The following is a 20,233-nucleotide window of genomic DNA, read 5'->3' as shown; positions in this document are numbered from 1 at the left end:
TAGGCCTGCTCGGTGTAATAGAACTTGCTGCAGTAACGGCAGTAGACTCTACCTGCTCTGTCCGCATGGCAGCCACCAGGCCATGTGGCTGTCTTTGTTTTTTTTTTTTTTTTTTCTTTTCAGGACCACACCCACAGCACATGTAAGTTCCCAGGCTGAGCTGTATTGGAGCTGCAGCTGCCGGCCTACACCACAGCCACAGCAATGTGGAATCTGAGCTGTGTCTGCAACCTACACCACAGCTCACAGCAACCAGATTCTTTATTTTTTTGTCTTTTCTAGAGCTGCACCTGCCCAACTCTCTGCCCGGCATATGGAAGTTCCCAGGCTATGGGTTGAATTGGAGCTGTAGCCATCGGCCTATGCCAGAGCCACAGCAATGCAGGATCCAAGCCGCGTCTGAGACCTACACCACATCTCATGGCAACGCTGGATCCTTAACCCACTGAGCAAGGCCAGGGATCAAACCTGCAACCTCATGGTTCCTAGTTGGATTCATTAACCACTGAGCCATGACGGGAACTCCAGCAACCAGATTCTTAACCCACTGAACAGGGCCAGGGATGGAACCCGCATTCTCATGGATACTAGTCAGGTTCGTTACCACTGAGTCACATTGGGAACTCCCCCCATGTGGGTGCTGAGCCCTTGAAATGTAGCTAGTGTGCAACTGAGGAGCTGAATTTTTAATTTTATGTAATTGAAAATTAACTGAAGCTTAAGCTAGAGTGTGATTGCCTGAGGTCACACAACAAAGGCAGGAATTCAACTGTGGCTCCATTGCCTAAAATGTGGTAGCAGGCTACCTTGAATTTGGTGACTAAGAGGGCTGTCTTTCTCAGCCACAGGGCTAGGGCCAGATGATGTGATGGAACCCCCAGATGTTGGGGGAAGGGTGGAGTTATTCTCTGGGCCTTGAGCGGTGCCTGGAGGGAAGCTCTTCCTTTGCAGGGATCAAGGAAAGAGACACGCTTTCAGGGACTCGGCATAGGAGGGGCAGGGGTGTCCAAAGATCTTTGGCCTCTACCTTGCCTGACTCTTGATTTACTGCAAGTAAAAACCCTTCTGAACATTTATTTCCCCACCTGTCAAATGCAGCCAATATTTTTTTACCAGCTTCTGTGGTGTGGGGAGTGGGTGGGTGTTAAGGTGTCCTTAGCTTGATTCCTAGCAAAGGGTTGTGTCTTAAAATGTGGCTGAGATTATTGATGAGTCCAGGCTTCTCTTGGAGTCTAGATTTGCCTTTATTTCTACCAGCTAGGGGAGCCCTGGGCTCTAGGTAAGAAACACAAGGGCCGGACACCAGGCCTACCGAGATGGTGCCTCTTCCACTGCCGCTGGCTTTGATCTCTAGGTCATCCTGGGCCGAGAACTGAAAAGAAGGGAGAGGAGGACTTGTGGGCAGAGAAAGAAGCAAAGCGTGCCTCAAATGCAGTGGGGATGGAGAGGAATGCACTGAGATGTGGGCCTCAGTTATCTCCCTACCTTGGAGTCTAGTGACCCTCCCATCTCTCTCCATGCAGATGGTTTTACTTTTTCTACAAGATAGAGTATTTGTGGTGTTTCCACGGCCACAGATCAACTACAACTGCTGACTCAGGCTCTGTCCTAACATAACCTGTCTGCACTGTCTTCTTTGTAGTGTCTCTGTGCATGGAGCCCCCAGGAGGCTCTTCTCCCTGTCATCTTTGCATCTATCTATTCTTGTTTCCCTTGTACATTCTTTTTCCCTCATCAGCCAGAGGAAAATTTAACAGATTCACCTTCAATCACATCACCTCCCTCGAATCCCATTGCTATTCTTCAAACACGCTTGCTGCAGGGCCTTTGCACTTGCTGTTTCTTCTGCCCAGGTAGCCACGAGGATCATGTCTTCCTTTCCTTAAGGTCTTTGCTCAAATGTTACCTTCTTGGTGAGACCTTCCTTACCCAGCCTACCTAAAAACGACAACTCCCTGGTGTCCCCACCCCCCTGCTTTGTCCTTTCTGGTATTACTTGCCATCATCTAACACACTACATATTCCATGTATTCACATCTCTTTACTGTCTGTCCCCACTAAAATATAAAATTCTACAGGGACAGGGATTTCTTCTGTCTTGTTCATGGCCATCTTCCCAGAACCTAGAACAGGGTCTGGCCCCAGTAAGTACTCAATAAAGAAAGTTGAACAGTTGAAGGTAAATACCATCTCCTCCCTGGAGGAAAGTCGTGGAGATCACCTTACTCCCCATACCTGGGTTATCTTCCCCTTTACACCCTTATTTCTTTCTCCTGTGTTCAAAAAGCTTAAAATAGACCATAGAATATATTTATTGTCTTTCTTTATAGACTGTAAATTCCTCCAGTGCAGGAATTTACAGTCTAGAAAGTGCACCCAGGAGGATGCTTGGCACACAGTAGGTGTCAAAAAGTGTTTGTGGAATAAATGAATCAATACATTGACAGTATAGCCAATGTTGTTAGAATTATATTGGTGAGGGATATTGTCAGGGACATGACTCTTGGCCTCATCTCCAGTGCCACCTCTGTGTGGACTTCCTGTCTGTACCTCAGTCCCATACCTTTGCTGATCGCAACTGGTAGGCGTTATTCTCATCGATGGACCATTGCACATTCAAGGCTCTCTTGGGGGCTTTGATCTGGACGTGGAGATTCTGGATACCATCAAAGGGGACAGCCTCACTGTAGCGGGTGAGGGCCTCAATGGCCACGACCGTGGTCTGGATGTTGGGGTGAGGGGCTCAGATCAGCACCACAGACAGCGCACTGGGATACAGCTGGGCGCCAGCACCACAGACAGCCCCTTTCGTTGGGGCCGGTAGCATCAGCACCTTGGCTAGTGATCCAACCCCCCCACCCCATCCCTCCTCCCCTGCCTCAGTTTCTGAAGCTCAGGTCACCTGGGTGGACTGGAAGCCTCCTCCCAGCTCCCGCATCTCCAGGAGCCACTTGGCGATGGCAAACGTCTCATTGAGCCGACCCAGCTCCAGCTTCTGCATCAGTGCGTAGGCAGTGGCCTCAATGCTGTATAAGGAGTTCTTGTTCAGGTCGTCCACTGGCCAATAGGTTTTGTCTAGAAGATAGATGCCTACCTTGTCATGCAGATCAAGACCCATCTACCTCAACCTGACCTCTTGTCATGTCACATGGTCCAATTTTTCTCATCTATTTTATTGAGCACCTACTTTATATGAAACCCTTTGCTGAGGGGACACAGGGATACTGCATTTTCAGAACCACTCTAGGAGACAGGGGTCCTATGTAGAGATTGGAAGACTGAGGTTCAAAGGAGTGCCTCCAGCATCCCTCCAAGTCTCAGCACAAGTGAGTTTTTGACCTCACCTCTCTTGACCTGGAGAATAGAGGTTGGAAAAAGAACGCTCAGAGTTGGCATAGGGCAGGCCAAGGGAGGCCTCTCTCAGCTACCTGTGTTTTATGACCTTCTTTCTATCTTCGAAAATGCCAAGCATTTTCCCGCGTCAGGGCATTTCCACACGCCATTACCTTAGCTTGGAATGTCCTTGGCCTTTCACATAAGTGAGCCTTCTCATCTTTATTCTAGCTGAGGGGCCCCTTTTCACAGAGGGGCTTCCCAGCTCTTCAATCTATATTTCTTTCCCCTCACCATCCCTCTCACCCAACTCGTATGTTACTATCTCAGCACTTGTCTCAATTTGTAATTTTCTTCTTCTTTTTTGGCTTTTTTAGGGCTGCACCCATGGCATATGGAAGCTCCCAGGCTAGAGGTCACATTGGAGCTAAAGCTGCCAGCCTACACCAGAGCCACAGCAATTTAGGACCTGTGCCGTGTCTGTAACCTACACCACAGCTGACAGCAATGCTGGATCCCTGACCCACTGAGCAAGGCCAGGGATCGAACCTGCATCCTCATGGATATTACTCAGATTCATTTCTGCTGTGCCACAACAGGAACTCCTCAATTTATAATCTTCTATTGACCTGTTTGTCTTCAGCCTGCCTCCCTCAGGGACTGTAGGATTTTTGAGGGCAGGGATCACATCAATTTTGTTCACTTTGGTTCTCATGGTCTGAGCTCAAGGGTTGGCACACCATAGGTGCTCAGTAAATGATTAATCATGAGTTCCTGGTGTGGTTCAGTGGAAGCAAACCTCACTAGTACACATAAGGATGCAGGTTTGATCCCTGGCCCTGCTCAGTGGGTTAAGGATGTGGCATTGCCGTGAGCTGTGGTGTAAGATGCAGACTCGGCTTGGATCCCAAGTTGCTGTGGCTGTGACCTGCAGCTGTAGTTCCAATTCGACCCCTGGCCTGGGAACCTCCATATGCTGCAGGCGCACCCTTCCAAATGATCAATCATACATTGTTGCATTTGAGATCATGCCATCCCCCTTTCTCTGCGTGACTGTGTTGAGCAAAGAGTTGGTTAAGAAGTGATCCACACCCACCCAGACTGGCAAATCTGTCCAGGCGGTCATTGGCTCGGGGGCTTCTGGAGAGGGCCAGAGCGTAGGAGACTATGGCTATGGCAAAAGTTGTCTGAATCTGGAAGAGTTTTTCCTCCAGGAAGCCAGTGGCTTTCTTCATTCTGGCTTCCAAATTCTAGAAAGTCAAGAAAGGGAGGTTACAGAAAAGAAACAAACTCACAGACATGGAGAACAGACTTGTGGTTGCCAAGGGGAGGGAGAGGGAGTGGGATGGACTGGGAGTTTGGGATTAGTAGATGCAAACTATTGCATTTGGAGTGGGTAAGCAATGAGATCCTGCTGTACAGCACAAGGAAACATATCTATGGACTTATGATGCAACATGATGGAGGATAAGATGAAAAAAAAGAACGTGTGTATATATGTGTAACTGGGTCACTTTGCTGTGCAGCAGAAATTGACAGAACATTGTAACTCAAATACAACAAAATTAAAAAAAAAAATAAAGGGATGTAGTCCGAGGACAGGGGTCTGGGAGTGAGGAGAGACGAATGCTCCGAGAAGGACAGGGGGCAGGGAAGCTCCCTCTGTGCAGAGGGTATGGCACCTTGCAGCATCTGCCTTCCTCTTTGGGTCTTACCGGTATCTCCTGGTGGCACAACTCCTTCCCTTCATTCAGGGCAATCAGGACAAGAGCTGTGAGGGACACGTCTGCCTCGGAGCCTTGGTAGCCACCCTGTGGATGCAGAACCACCCCCGTGATTCCCTTACCATCTCGGAGACACTGTTACCAATCTCTCCTACCTGACCTTGAAAACCTCCCAGGTTCTCAGCTCTGGACTGGATGATGCTGAAAGCAGGATGGGGAGAGAGGTAGAGGAGGAGGAGCTTTCTTTTCAAAAATTTAAAAATTAAAAAAAAATATATATATTTATTTATTTTGCTTTTTAGGGCCGCACCAGGGGCATATGGAGGTTCCCAGGCTAGGGGTCCAATCGGAGCTACAGCTGCCAGCCTACACGACAGCCATAGCAGCTCAGGATCCAAGCCATGTCTGCAACCTACACCACAGCTCATGGCAACGCCGGATCTTTAATCCATTGAGCGAGGCCAGGGATCGAACCCGCAACCTCATGGTTCCTAGTCAGATTAATTTCCGCCGTGCCATGGTGGGAACTCCAGGAGAAGCCTTCTTGAGTGGGGTCTGCCTCACTAAAATAAACTAACAGCCATGGAGGGTGCTGTGTTAAGCTTGCTTTGCCAGCTCAGAACGTTCTTGCAGCAGCTCCATTCCCCGGATGAAGAAACTGAGGGCCTGAGAAACCATGTGTCCCCAGTGCTAGTAAATGACTCGCTTAAGGTTCAAACGCCTCTTTAGTCTCCCAAGTTCCACCCTTAACCCCTGTACCAGATTGAATAATGTGTCCCCAACATTCACATCCACGCAGAACCTCAGAATGTGGTCATATGAGGAAAGAGGGTCTTTGCAGATGCAAGGAGCTGAGTGAAGAAGAGGTTATTATTCTGGATTAGGTTGGGCCCTATATCCAAGGACTGGTGTCCAAATAATAAGGCCACGTGAAGACACTTGGAAGGTAGAAAGGCATGTGAATGTGGAAGCAGAGATTGGAGTGATGTCGCTACAAGCCAAGGACTGCCAGGAGCCACTGAACTAGAAGAGATGAAGCAGGATTCCCATCCTACCCCCACTGCCCACCCGCCCCTAGAGCCTTCAGAAGGAGCATGGCCCTGCCAAAACCTGGTTCTTGAACTTTTAGTTCTCCAGGACTGTGACAAGATAAATACCTTTCTGTTGTTTTAAGCCACCCAGTTGGTGGTACTGTGTGATAGCAGCCCCAGTAAGCTAATACATGCCCCACAGTCTCTCCTTCCTGCAATGGCCAAGGAAGCCTGGGAACTTTTTTTTGTTTGTTTAAGACCACACCTGCAGCATATGGAAATTCCCAGATGAGGGACTGAATTGGAGGGGAAGCTGCGGTCTACACCAGTCACAGCAACACCAGATCTGAGCCACTTCCGTGACCTACACTGCAGCTTGCAACAACATTGGACGGATCCTCACCCACTGAGCAAGGCCAGGGATCAAACCCTTATCCTCACAGAGACCATGTTGGGTTCTCAACCTGCTGAGCCACAATGGGAACTCCCAGTCTATGAACTCTTAAATCATTTTGCCTGGAGCTCTCTTTCCTATTCTTCCCCCACCAATTCCTTTTTCAAGCTGCCGCTCTACTGTCACTTCTACCTGCAGGCTCTGACACCCCCAGGGCTGGGCATGGCCCCTATTAAATACTCTCTCCTGTTTTTCTCTCCTATGGGACTTAGCACAATTTTGACTTAAGCCATCAGTAGTTATAATTATTTGGTGAACCTCTGTCTCCCCCAACCCAGGCTTGTCACTTATTGACTGCTGTGTCTCCCCTCCGCCTGGCACAAGGCCTGGCACACAGCAGTTGCTGGATAAATGTCTGTGGAATTAATGAATAAATCACATCCCTAATATTACGGATGCACAGGGCAGGCTGTTTTTTCTTAGAGGAGGTGGCGTCTGAGCTAAACCTAAAGAGAAAACGTGGAGTTCCCTGGTGGCCAGTGCTTAAGGATATGGCTTTGTCACTGCTGTGGGGCAGTGGGATAGTTCAATCCCTGGCCCAGAAACATCTGCATGCCTTGAGGTCAGCCAAAAAAATACATCAATAAAGGGGAGTTCCCACTGTGGCTCAGGAGTTAGAGAACCCAAATAGCATCCATGAGGACGCAGATTTGATCCCGGGCATTGTTCAGTGGGTTAAGGATCTGGCATTGCTGTGAGCTGTGGTGTAGGTCGCAGATGTGGCTTGGATCCCGCATTGCTGTGGCTGTGGTGTAGGCTGGCCTCCATAGCTCCGATTGGACCCCTAGCCTGGGAACCTCCATGTGCTGCAGGTGCAGCCCTAAAAAGACAAAAAGACCAAAAAAAAAAAAAAATCAATAAAGGGAAAACATAATTCGGCCAGGTAAGGGAGTAAAAAGAGGGATGAGGTGTGGGCCTTTGTGAGATGAGCAGCATAAGCAAAGACACGGAGGGGAGCTGGAAGGACCCAGGAGGAGGGAGTAGTGAGGAGTGGGGCTCAGGAGGAGATACAGAAGAGAGAAGTCTAGTAGAGAGATACTGTTGCGACCGTGAGCCACAGAAGTGTCTGAGCAGGGGAGAGACCTTCCAGGCTGTTTGAAAGTTCTTTCTGGAGGCTGGTGTGGAGGAAGACTTGGTAGAGACTAGTGTGTTGGCTTGGGAACAGGGGTAACAGGGAGAATTAGGACCCAGAGAGAGGAGGGCCACGATGGGTGACTGCTTGAGGTGGGGGTGAGGGGATACAGGTCCCTGATGTGCTCAGCCTCCCAGATTCTTTTCTTTTCTTCTTCTTCTTCTTCTTTATTTTTCGTCTTTTTGCCTTTTCTTGGGCCGCTCCCATGGCGTATGGAGGTTCCCAGGCTAGGGGTCGAATTGGAGCTGTAGCCGCCAGCCTATGCCACAGCCACAGCAATGCAGGATTGGAGCTGAATCTGTGACCTACACCACAGGTCACGGCAACGCCGGATCCTTGAGCCACTGAGCAAGGCCAGGGATTGAACCCGCAACCTCATGATTCCTAGTCAGATTCGTTAACCACTGAGCCACGCCGGGATCTCCCTTCTTTTTTTTGGCTTCTTAGGGCTGCACCTGCGGCATATGGAAGTTCCCAGGCTAGGGGTTGAATCGGAGCTGCAGCTGCCAGTCTACACCACAGCCACAGCAATGCTGGATCCAAGCTGCCTCTGTGACCCACACTACCACACCGCAGCTCAGGGCAAGGCCAGATCCTTAACCCACTGAGCGAGGCCAGGGATGGAACCCGCATCCTCACGGATACTAGTTGGGTTCATTGCCCCTGACTGAGCCACGATGGGAACTCCTCAGCCTTCCCCCACTGTGATGGAGGGCAGGGCGGTCCAGAGCAGGGAGGTGTGATGCTGGGTGCCGGCCTCGGCTCTTTCCTGTTCTCATTCGACTTTGGACACAGCAGGGGACTGATATTCCCCTCTTGGTGCGCAGAGCCATGGGATTTTTTTGAACGGTTCAGGCAGGGTGAGGAGGAAGCAGTAGGTACCTGCATGGATGCCATGACCACAGGGCCTTCCTCTGAGAAGCTCCCATCCCTCTCCTGCCTCTGGTTGATGATCCATTTGGCGAGGCCACAGAGAGATGGCAGGTCGAGCACACTGAAGCTCATGATGGGGTAGGCCAGGGCAAAGACCCGGAACACGTAACTCGTGAGCCTATTGGGAGGGAGGTGGCTTGGGTGATGACTACCAATGGCAGCCACAGGGGTTCTAGGTTGGGGTCCTCTACACTCTGGGGTCACTGTGGGGGAGTCTTCAGCAGAGACCATGGCAGCTTGGAGCAATGCTGGCCTGCAGGCTGCCTGCCCCAAGACCCCAAAGTCTGGATGCTCCTGGAGTCATCAACGTCTGGGATGACCCCCCAGGCTTCCTCCAGAGTGGTGGTGACAAGACCACCAGGGCCCTCATCCTTACCAGGTGCTTCCTGGGTTCCCCTTGCTGGTGTGGTAGGTGCCATCTGCACTCCGGTGGGTCAGCATCCGGCTGTAACCTGGGAAAACAGGAGGAGGGAATTCATGGAGAGAGTGGGCATCTGGATGTGGCTGTGAAGAGGGGTCAGTGACTAGGCAGAATCTGGGGGCCAGGGTGTGGGTGGGGCTTGGAAGTACATCACATCGAGATGGGTCCAGGTACACTGAGGAGGGGCCAGCAGGGCCCAGGTATAAATGGAAGTCATGGCCATGGGTGACAGGGGAGCTGGGGTACTGTTGTCTCTGGGAGTAAAATGGGAAACCTCATTGTTGGGGTACACAGGGGGACTGGAATTACTGCTGGGAGGGATCATGAAACCCAGGAAAGGGGGGTATCCTGAGGGGCCACAACCTGGGTATTTTCTCAAGACTTGTTTCTTGGCTGTAAACTAGAGGTGTCAGTGTGTTTGTGTAGAGAAAGTTACTCTTGGGTTTAGTCTAGAGAGGGCACCTCTTGGGGGGATTCTTTTCTTTCTTCTTTTTCTTTCTTTTTTTTTTTTTTTAGGGCTGCACATGCAGCATATGGAAGTTCCCAGGCTAGAGGTTGAACTGGAGCTGTAGTTGTCGGCCTACACCACAGCCACAGCAATGCCAGATGCAAGCCACGTCTGTGACCTACACCACAGCTCACGACAACACCGGATCCTTAACCCACCGAGCAAGGCCAGGGATTGAAACCACATCCTCGTGGCTATTAGTCAGGTTCTTAACCCACTGAGCCACAACGGGAACTACCCCCCATTTTTTTCCTCTTGGATTCTGAGCATCGATACTTAGGTATTATCTGAAGGTTACCTGGAGGTTTCCACTTTGGGTGTAACACTGGGGGTGACAGTGTCTGGATGTTACCTGGATTGAGCACCACCCAAACTCTTGGATAGAGAGTTGGGGTCTGAGTGTTTCCAGGGAGAGGGGGTCAGTGTCCAAATGAACTTGAGGGTCTCTAGGTGTAACCAGGGGTGTGCATCTCTGGTTGTTACCTGGGGGGGTTTGGTTGTAACCTGGGACGTGTCAGCACTCAGGTGTAATTGGGAGGCCACCAGCTGGCATTATTCTGGAGTTTTCTGTTTGGGGGTTCCCTAGGGCTGTATCCCAGGGTGTGGCACTGACTGGGTACCACCTGTGACAGTGTCTGAATATAACATAACCTGGGATATTGCTGCTTCAAGGTAAACCGGGGTGTCTGTTATGAGGCTGTAGTCTGGGAGAGGGGTCGGGGTGAAGGAATCACCTGGGGGTCACGGTTGGGGTCAACTCGGGGACTTGGTGTCAGGTAGTCATCTGGGAGAGGAGTCAGAGCTTGGGTGTTATTGTCTGAGATGGCCCCAGTGGGCGCATCCTCCAACCTGGGGGTACCTCAGCCACCCTCCCGGAGAGCCCCAGACACTCTGGTTGTGGTGCCGGGAGGGGACCCACTCTCACCGCTGACAATATTCTTCATCACCATCTCCCTGTGCTCCACCCCAACCTTGTTCCACTGGCCCGTGGCATCTAAATAGCGGGTCAGGATGATCGCAGGTGTCAGAGAGCTCAGAGTCTGCTCCGGGCAGCCAGTCGGGACCCTCAGCAGTCGCTGTGTTTCTCTGGGTGTCAGGCTGCCCAGGATGGTCTCGGCAAGGATGTCACCTGTCCGAGGGGGCGTGGTCTAAGCCACCATGGCTCTCCGATCATCCTGCATGGGCACCCCAGCCACCTCCGCCCCACCCCCACCCCTGCCATCCCCCCCCGTAGGAGCCAGCTCTGTGCTAGGAACCTTGGACGCTGACAAACACTTCCGCTTCTGTGTTGGGTGTCTTGTCCAAAATTTCCTGTTTTGGCACCAGCTCCGTCTGGGTCTGACCTGGGGCAGGCACAACCTTGTGTGACAAGCAGGTTCTGGGACTGGGGAGGGCCGGGTATGCAGACTCTGGGACAAGCTCAGATGGCCCACCTGGCCACACCCCCTTGTTCCAGCCCCTCCCTGCACCAGAGCATGGCCCTAGGATCCTATATGCCCCGCCCTGGAAAACCCAACAAACCTTGGGGGTTCAGGAAGATGCTATGGGATACTTGCTTGATCTGACCCCCTGCCTGCAGGATGCAAAGAGGAAGCAAGTTTAAAACAACAATGGTAATAAGGACAGTCACAATGAGGCTAAGAGGAAGCATTGCTTTGCTGTAAAGAGCACAGGCTCTGGGCTCCAGAGTTCTGTCTGGGTTCAAATCCCACCTCTTTTGCCTTCTAGTTGCAGGACCTCAGGCACATTATTTAACCTCTCTGTGCCTCAGTTTTCTCATCCATGAAGGGGGCAGATAAGAATTCCTACCACGTAGAGCTGTTCTGAGGGTTCATTGAGTTAACATGCTTTTTTTTCTTTTTCTTTTTAGGGCCTCACCCACGGCATATGCACGTTCCCAGGCTAGGGGTTGAATCGGAGTTGCAGCTGTCAGCCTGTGTCACAACCTCAGCAACGCCAGATCTGATCTCTATCTGCGACCTACACCATAGCTCACAGCAAAGCCAGATCCTTAACCTACTGAGTGAGGCCAGGATTGAACCTGTATCCTCATGGATACTAGTCAGATTCTTTGCTTTTTTTTTGTCCTTTTTTGCCATTTTTTGGCTGCTCCCATGGCATATGGAGGTTTCCAGGCTAGGGGTCGAATCGGAGCTGTGGCCGCCAGCCTACACCACAGCCACAGCAATGCAGGATCGGAGCTGTGTCTGCAACCTACACCACAGCTGATGGCAATGGTGGATCCTTAACCCACTGAGCAAGGCCAGGGATCGAACCTGCAACCTCACGGTTCCCAGTGGGATTCGTTAACCACTGAGCCACAATGGGAACTCCGACTAGTCAGATTCTTAATCCGATGAGCCACAATGGGAACTAAGTTAATATTCTTAAAGTGGTATATCCTAAATGCTAAACATGTGTTTATTAGGTGAATAAAGTATTATTGATGGCTCGTGTCCTGGTCATGTGTAATTTTCACAGCTCTCTGTTTAGTCATGTGTAGGACAGTTATCCCATCCTGCAAATGAGGAGACAGAGACTCAGAGAAGTTGAGTAAGTGGCCCAGGGTCACACAGCAGAGACAAGGTTTGAACCCAAGGCTGACATCAAAGTCCTGAAGTAGGGGCTCTGTGATTGAACTCTTTTTCTTTTCTCTTTCCTTCCTTCCTTCCTTCCTTTTTCATTTTTTGCTGCTTTGGGGCATATGGAGCTCCCAGCCAAGGATCAGATCCAAACCATGGTCGCGACCTAAGCTGCAGCTGTGGCAACACCTGCTCCTTAACCCACTGTACTGGTCTGGGGATCAGGCCGGGGATTGAACCCACGTCCAGGCGCTCCCAAGATATTGCAGATCCCATTGCACCACAGTGGGAGCTTCTGTGATTGAACTTTCAAATCATTGTCTTGCACTTCAGTCCTGCCCCAGAATTGTTGCTCTTGGGCCACGTGCCCCTCCCATGGTCACACAGCCTGGCGCCCAGGGAATCCCCACTCTCTGAACTGGTAGCAAAGGACTGGGAGTGTCTATTACCTGGACCAGGAGTGTCTTCCTCACGTGGTCCTGGATCCCAAAGGCCCCAGCCCTGACTTCCACGTCCACTTTGCCTATTTCCAGTGGGAGAAGCACGAAGGGCACCATCTTGGAGGAGGTGGGGGGCACGGTCACCACCTGGCGGGAGGGGGCTCCTGGCTTTGCTGCACTGCACAGTGACTCCTTGTAGGGGAACTCCACTCGGACCTGGGGAAGAGTGGGCAGTTAGGGGGTCCTGATGTATGAGGAGGCCCAGGACCCTAAAGCTGCAGTTTCCTCCTTGCCCCCCCCCCCACCTTGAGAATCCTGAAAAGGAGACAGTGTAGCATCGAGGTTCAGACCCCCTCTGCCACTTAGATGCTGTGGGAACTCGGCAAAGCTATGGATGTTTTCTTATCTTCAAACCAAGAACAGTCATATAGCATCCATCTCTGGGGTTATTGTGAGGCATAAATGAGAAAAAGCCCTGGAAGCTTTTTCAAAGAGGCTGCCACTTCACTGGCCCCTGGTTGGACACCCTCTATCTACCTTTTTATAAAACACACCTACAAGTGTTTTCTTGGGGTGGGGAGGGAAAGGCTGGGGGCTTTACCTTGACTGGGTTGGTCATGAAATTGTACAGCACAGCTTGGATCTGGACCTGCTCATTTCTGATCACCGAGAAGGGCAACTTAAGATCCACAAAGAACCATTTCGTAACTGTCAGCTCAAAGGGGTCCGAGACGCAAAGACCTAGAACCAGGAGAGCTCTTGGCATTAAGGGGAGGCCAGCTGCCCCGGGGCTGGGGAGGGCCACCATTCGCCTCTTCCCTCAACACTCGGCTTGTGGGTTCACCTTGTCCAGCCTTGACACTGATGGCCACAAACTGCCATGTGGTGATCGAATCCGGCACGGTCACAGAGGTGATCAAGTCAGAGATGCTGCAGGAAGTGCCAGGGCAGGGAGGAGGGGACATCAGTGAATTTGTGCTGCCTGGACAGAGCCTCTGACTGGGGGATGGGGGTCACTGTCCAGGGCTTATGATCGCCATGGAGGAGGTCTGTGGGTCACCCCATGAGAGACATTATCATTAGAGGGACATCATTTTCTTTTTTTGGGGGGGACCCACTGGGATCTTTATCTTCATCCAGGAAGGTTCCTGTCATGGGACAATATTGAGAGCTCACTGTCACCCCTGCGGGGCATTGGCCATGAGAGATGTCCCCTGATGGATGGAAGCGCCAGGGACCAGAGGCTGACGTGGGGGCCATGACCCTACCCCGATTCACTTTGTGGCAAAGTAATCTTCCTCCAGAACCAACTTTCAGGGAACAAGCTCCGGACGGGCTGGTCCTCCAGGAAGATGTCATCGAAGTCCTCGTCTTCATCCACTGCAGGGAGTGGATGTGGGGCAGGGTCTTTCATGGCCCAGCAGACTCCTCAGCGGGATCCCCCCACCCCATTCCTCCATGGGACACATCACCCGTTGACCCGCCCATGGCACACCATGGAACCTCAGTGGAATCCCACGCCCTCGTGCCTCCTACCATGGCCCCCTTACTTGTCCCCAGAAGCAGCTGCTCCTCCCGGGCCTCTCGAGTCAGGGCCTCAGACAGACGGCAGCAGCTCAGGAAAGCGGCAACGCAGTCTGGTCCATAGCGGACATGCCGGGTCCTCTCCCCACAGGACAGCCCCGCTGGGCTCTCCCGGAGTCCAGCCTCGCAGCACTTTCGTTCCAGCTCAGTCTCGAACTTGTTCACTGCAGGCCAGAGTTAGAGGGACAGAAGAGGGGCTGGGTAGGAGGCAATTTAACCATCTTATTGTCTACCATATAATATGATTAGAACATCGATAGTTAAGTAAGATAACTAATCATGACCATAAATAAAACAATACTTTATATTACATACTTTTCCCAGAAGGTCAGCATGATGTTCTTTCTTTTTCTTTTTTCTTTCTCTTTTTTTTTTCCCTTTTTGTCTTTTTAGGGATGCATGGGGTCAAATAGGAGCTGTAGTTGCCAGCCGACACCACAGCCACAGCAATACTGGATCCAAGCCTCGTCTGTGACCTACAGCACAGCTCACGGCAATGCCGGATCCTTAACCCACTGAGCAAGATCAGGGATTGAACCCACTTCCTCATGGATACCAGTCGGGTTCATTAATCCGATGAGCCATGACAGGAATTCCTAGCATGATTTTCGATATTGAAATTAGAGTTAGGGTTTTACCTCAGTTTTTATTATATTTCACTTACCTTCCCTTTCTTTAGATCTACGAAGTCACTGGCACGGCTCAAAGAGACCGAAAAATCTATTCATAGAATCCGTGCTTCTGACAACACCCACTGCTGCCTCCCACCTTCCTTGAACTCTGGGCTTCTTGATCCTGGCCACACCCTGGTCTTGGTCTGCATATTATCCATCTCCCCTTTCACCTATCTTCCTTCCTGTATCACAGAAGCTAGACATCTAAAAACTACATTTCCCAGACTCCCTTTCTGCTAGGGTTCTGGATGGGATTGCATTCTGCCACTGAGATGCTCTTGTGTAGAATTTGGAAGGTGTAGGAGAGGCAGAGACTATTTTCCCTGCAACAGTGGTAGCTGATGGGTGAGCTCCAGTTTATCTCTTTTTGTAACAGACACAATTCCATGTTCCGCTAACTACCCACCAGCTTCATGAGAGATATTGGCAACAGTTTCCCGGGGTTTCATGTATTGCCACTCAGATTTTACGCCCTGCAAAGACTCAGTGGAGTGATTTTGAGTTCCAGCAAGCAGCCTTCCAACTTCCACTCCTAAAGGCTGGCGAATGATTTTGAAAGCACCGAACTCCCATTATTAAATCATTCCCCCTCTGCTTGAAGTACCTAGAGTGGTTTCAGTTTTCTGTTCTAAGCCTTGATGAATACAGTAGATTAGGGAGCCAGGAGGGACACATGCAGCTTTAGCTCTGACCTGCATTCCTCTTGGTCTCCAGCCTTTTCAGGGAGCGGCGCTGACGGGTGGGAGGGGAGGTCTTGGGGCACTGCCAGTCTGGGAGTCAGAGGGAAGAATGAGAGGATAAGTGTCAAGATCATTATCCACATCCTTGATATTTATTGAGTGCTTACTGCATACCTAGTGCTTTATATGCATCACCGCGTTTAATCCCACTGCCTTTTCATATTCAAGATTTGCCACTGTGCAAGCTTCAGCAAGTCACTTAACCTCTCTGGTTAATGTCTCCAGCTATATAAAATGGAATAACCATAGTTCTATCTATAAAATCATTCCTATAGGGTCCATCTTAGAGTAAGTAGAAATCATTATTACTGTCACAATTTATAGCTGAAAGGAGACACTCCTAGTTGTCCTGATACATTCACTCTCCCCTATCATCTGTGGCAACAATACCTCCATCTTTTATATATCACTCAGAATGAAGACTACATTTCCCAGTCCCCCTTGCATCTAGATGGGGCCACGTGACTGGGTTCTGGCCAATGAGATGGGAGAGAAGTGTCCTCTTTTTCCCACGTCCTCTTATCCTGGTGCCTGGCATGATTCCATCTTAGAATATAGCAGAGCAACAAATTAGAAGGAGCCTGAGTCCCAGAATGACCTGTGGACTGTTTCTGAGCAAGAAGTAAATTACTACCTTGTTTATGCTACTGTTAATTTTTATCTCTGATACATGAGGCCAAACCCGCATCTTAATCAGCATACAATGAGTTACTTCAATTTTTATTTCCATTTTTATGGACAGATTCATTGAGAATCATAGAGGAAAAGTGACTGGCCTTTAGTAAGTGGCAGGGTCCTAGATTTTAGCCTGTTTCACACAAAAGTGTATGTTCCTAACCACTAGAGACAGCACTTCCCTCAGTCTTGCTCTCCTCCTGTCCCCCATCTGTACCTGAGCTTGCCAAGGTGTCCATCCCTGTGCTCATCTTCATGTCCAACCCAGCATCCTTGAACACAGCAAGTCTGTCTTTTCCACTGCCTGCTGTGCAGCCAATGTCATGTTCCTCCACTGTATCCCAGACCTGAGGGTCAAGAAAGGAACCTGGATTTGGAGCCTGTATGACCCCTCCAGGGAAGGTGTAATGGTGGTTCAAATAATAATTTTCATACCATCACCCATTTATCAAGCCCTTACCACCTGCCAATCTGTATGCTGTGCACTGACTCCTTGAATCCTTACCACCACGAATATTGCCCATTTAATAGCTGAAGAAATTGAGGCTCCAGCCAGAATCTCCAGGCAACCAGTTGACACAAAGCCCACATGCTCTCACCTTCTTCTGTGTGAGCTTATGTTTGCTGTTCAAGACATAGACAGCCTTGTCCACAGCCACCAGCCCCACTGTGGCCTCTGCATCACCTGTCACCTTCACTTCCACTCGGCTGCTGGGCTGTACAGGCTGGAGGTATCCTTCATTCTTCATACCAACCTTTAGCTAAGTAAGGAAAAAGAGACATTTCAGGAAAAGGGGCTCATAGGTCATCAAGGGGCTTCCCCAAATCCACATTCAAGTCCATGTCCTCTCAGCTTTGACGGAGGATCTGGGAACTCCACCAGATCAATCTCTACACATTGAATTACATCTTCTCTACCTCCTACGTTGAGCTTTTAAGGCCATATCACTTCTTCCTCTCCTCTGTTCTCAAATGAGAGCTCTTGAATTTGTATAGACTCTTTCCCAAGTATTGTGATGGTAATGCACAAGTTTAAGAAGGGTGGCTCACCGTCCCCATGCATCTGTCATTCACATCAATCCAAATGGAATCAGCCACCAGTTCAGGATCCTGGCCTCTTCCTCTGGGAAGTAAATAAAAGGCCACAATGCGGAAGGAGGGCAGCATCTCTGAAGTCACATCAATGATGGCTGATGTGTAGACACTCCCTTGACTTTTCACCTGATGTTTGGCATACACAATCCTGCCCTTACTTAGGACCTTGGAGACAAGGGAAACCAGGAATGAGAAGGGTAGGGCCAGCCCTTCCCCAAGGCTGTCCCAGCCCACAAGGGAGGCCCATGGTCCCTTTACATCAGCTCCTAGGACTGAGCCCACCCCAGATGGTTCCCACCAACTCAGCTTGCTAGGGTTGATCCAGAGAAAGACTTCCTCAGCTCAAGTCCTGGTCCTAGCTCCTCACCATAATGGTGAAATAACGGATCTGGTTCTTGGTTGCAGGATTTTGATGCCTTGTGTTGAGACTCAGTTGGATGTTGCTGCCAACCTCTGTGCCCAAAGTTTTCACCTCAATGTGCAGGAAATTTCCTGAATTATCCTGAGTTGAGTAAGGCCAAGCTGTCATTGTGGCTGAAGCTTGCTCCTCTGGCCTGAGAGGTTCATCAGTTTCCACCTAGGGAGAGTGATGGGCAAGTAAACCCCCAAGAACACTTTGGGTTCACACCATCCCAGCCCCACAGTCCTTGCCTCATAGGGTTGGTACCTGGATAGGGAGTTCCTGCATATTTGCATTTGTATTGATGGTCAGAGTGGCCACCCCACTGGATGAGGTGTGTACTCTGTGGTCTTTGAAGCGGATAAGGACTCTGGAAGCTGGAGACCCATCAGGATTTGAGACGAAGACCTGGGATTGAATCTGGAGTGAGATCAAGGACAGGCCTGGGGGTGGCCCAGCGTAAGAGGTGGGAACTGGGAATGCAATCTGGATAGGACTGCCTTACACAGCTGTACAAATTGTGCACTGAACAACACCAGGGACTCCATTCATTTAGAGTCTATGAATGGCACCCCTCTAGAATTTTGCAAAGTACAACCATTATGTGGTAGCCCTGGGTTTTGGTGTGCCCAGGGAGGACTGGTTGGGGGAACTGAGGGTGAAAAGGGTAGAAGGAAATATGGAGGGCTTGGGAAAAACTCAGAGTAGTCTCTGGGTTTTCTAATGCCCACCAGATATCGCAAAGTCACCCAAATGAATGTATGTAAGAATAGCATGCTTTCTGTGCAAATGCAGCCTAAGATAAACTTCTAAGCACCACCTTCCAGCCTGACTGTGATCCTCAACCCCCTCCCTGCTGGAGAAATTTTGGAGCCATCACTGTGCTTTGGGGGCCCTGGGTTAAGACTTGAGGGAACCTTGGGATTGGTCTGGAGGCACAATGGACTCAGCTCTCAGACAGATGACTTGTAGAGGGCAGGTGAATCCATTGGGAATTTTTGTCTCCCTGGGAGGTCTGTTTCATGGTGGGGTTCCCAAGTCCCTGGGTAGGGTGAACCCAGACTCTGACCCTAAAGTGGAAGGGCATCCCTGGCTTGAAATACTGGGGTGTCCTGGTGAACTTGATGTTGTACGGGCTCCGGACGATCTTCACCCCAGAGGTCTCAGCCTGGACCATCTCACCCCCTGGAAAGACAGGGGGACTGTGAATTCTGGGGAGGAGGTTCAGTTTCTTGGGGGAGGGGCAGGACTGCTGATCCAGGAGGCCCATCTTGGTGAAGACAGAAAAAGACAGTAACACAATCTCGACTCCTCCCAGCCCTCCTGGCGTTCCCCCGTTTCTCTGATGAGGAAACTGAGGCAGGAGGTAGCCCAAGGTCACATGGGTAGAGTGTCTGATTGGGAAAGGACACAGGGTCTTGACTTCATCCAGGGGCCTGGGTGAGAGTGGCACCTGAGGAGAAAACAGTGACATTGACAAAGATCGAGGCCCCGATGAAGTCCTCTTCTGGGCCTTGGAATTCGGCCATCAGTGTGTCTTTCTGGAGGGTGACATGGCCTTGGCCTTCAGAGATCTGTAATCAGGGTAGGAGAGAGGAGAGGAGGTGGTTTCTTGGGAAGTGGGGGATGGTCCAGGGAGGGAGATGGGGGAGGGGGAAATAGGGGAAGAGGTGAGAGATGGGGAGGGGTGGGACTCATCACCTCCACCCTCCGCAGGGACTTCTGGATGGATATCTGACGAGAATCCAGCTTCACCCCGAAGATGGCCAGAGCATGTCCATTCACTGGCTTGTTGAATATATACCTAGGGGATGGGCAACCACCTTATTGGCTCTAAAGCACCCACACAATCTCGTGTAGCTGCAGAGATGATGTCACAGGGCTGCAGAAATGGCTGTTACACTTTGAGAGGGGTGGAAGTGGCCCCTGGGAACTTAGATGGTGTCATTCACCACCAAGGCAACCCTGAGAGATGACAAATATGTCCCATAATGCCTTGTTGGGTGGCAGATGTGGCCTGTGCAACCTCACAAGACGGTAGAGGTCGGCTGTATAGGCATGGGGAGACTCAGAGAAGTCTGGACACCCCCTGGGGTGCAAAGGTGGCCAGTGAAGCCTCATCAGGCAGACCAGGTGGACTGGATTGCAGGGGAGAGCTGCAGAAATGGTCTGTATAGTGTCAAGAAGTGTCGGACCTGGCCCTCACAATCCTAGGTGGACACCATTGCCTGTACAACCTTGAAGAGCTGCGGAGTGGCCTGGACATTACATAAGATAGCAAAGGCGGCCTTTGCAATTTCAGAGCTTCATAGAGGGTTTGGACCATCTCATCAGATGGCAACGGTGCCTGTGCAACCTCAGGGGCCTTTAGAGATGGTCCAAACCATGAGATGTGGTATAACTCCATCAGGGAGCCAAGGCAGCCTGTACAACTCCAGAGACCTGCACAACCTCACGGGACAAGAATGTCTCAGGGTGGCAGAGAGTGCCTCTCCTATACCCTAAGA

The 20,233-nt window shown here is 50.7% G+C and overlaps 1 protein-coding gene across 2 annotated transcripts in view; it reads right to left on the bottom strand.

Annotated features, from left to right (window-relative positions):
- Window positions 1-20,233, bottom strand: part of LOC100517145 (complement C3) — a 30,522-nt gene that overhangs the window by 7,069 nt on the left and 3,220 nt on the right. Inside the window, exons 8-31 of one of the 2 annotated variants that reach the window (XM_005654852.4) lie at window positions 19,428-19,530; window positions 19,180-19,300; window positions 18,796-18,911; window positions 17,994-18,134; window positions 17,694-17,903; window positions 17,282-17,491; window positions 16,831-16,992; window positions 16,449-16,578; window positions 15,509-15,586; window positions 14,109-14,306; window positions 13,827-13,938; window positions 13,403-13,488; window positions 13,160-13,299; window positions 12,568-12,774; window positions 11,058-11,109; window positions 10,793-10,879; window positions 10,462-10,665; window positions 8,984-9,059; window positions 8,557-8,725; window positions 5,049-5,144; window positions 4,430-4,583; window positions 2,903-3,075; window positions 2,564-2,722; window positions 1,313-1,372 (exon numbers count right to left, since the gene is read on the bottom strand). In XM_005654852.4, the coding sequence (XP_005654909.1) occupies window positions 1,313-1,372; window positions 2,564-2,722; window positions 2,903-3,075; window positions 4,430-4,583; window positions 5,049-5,144; window positions 8,557-8,725; window positions 8,984-9,059; window positions 10,462-10,665; window positions 10,793-10,879; window positions 11,058-11,109; window positions 12,568-12,774; window positions 13,160-13,299; window positions 13,403-13,488; window positions 13,827-13,938; window positions 14,109-14,306; window positions 15,509-15,586; window positions 16,449-16,578; window positions 16,831-16,992; window positions 17,282-17,491; window positions 17,694-17,903; window positions 17,994-18,134; window positions 18,796-18,911; window positions 19,180-19,300; window positions 19,428-19,530 (3,244 nt within the window). Of the gene's footprint in view, window positions 1-1,312; window positions 1,373-2,563; window positions 2,723-2,902; window positions 3,076-4,429; window positions 4,584-5,048; window positions 5,145-7,815; window positions 8,130-8,556; window positions 8,726-8,983; window positions 9,060-10,461; window positions 10,666-10,792; window positions 10,880-11,057; window positions 11,110-12,567; window positions 12,775-13,159; window positions 13,300-13,402; window positions 13,489-13,826; window positions 13,939-14,108; window positions 14,307-15,508; window positions 15,587-16,448; window positions 16,579-16,830; window positions 16,993-17,281; window positions 17,492-17,693; window positions 17,904-17,993; window positions 18,135-18,795; window positions 18,912-19,179; window positions 19,301-19,427; window positions 19,531-20,233 lie in introns of those variants that run through there. The other variant, XM_085012885.1, reaches the window with a different exon arrangement.

Source organism: Sus scrofa, chromosome 2 (genome assembly GCF_054392235.1).
Source record: "Sus scrofa isolate SSC_HxYL_T2T_F1_AM1 chromosome 2, Sscrofa_HxYL_maternal_Yorkshire_Landrace_v2.0, whole genome shotgun sequence".
NCBI lineage: Eukaryota > Metazoa > Chordata > Mammalia > Artiodactyla > Suidae > Sus > Sus scrofa.
The sequence above is the reverse complement of the archived record's forward strand: the minus strand, read 5'-3'. Positions and strand labels throughout refer to the sequence as shown.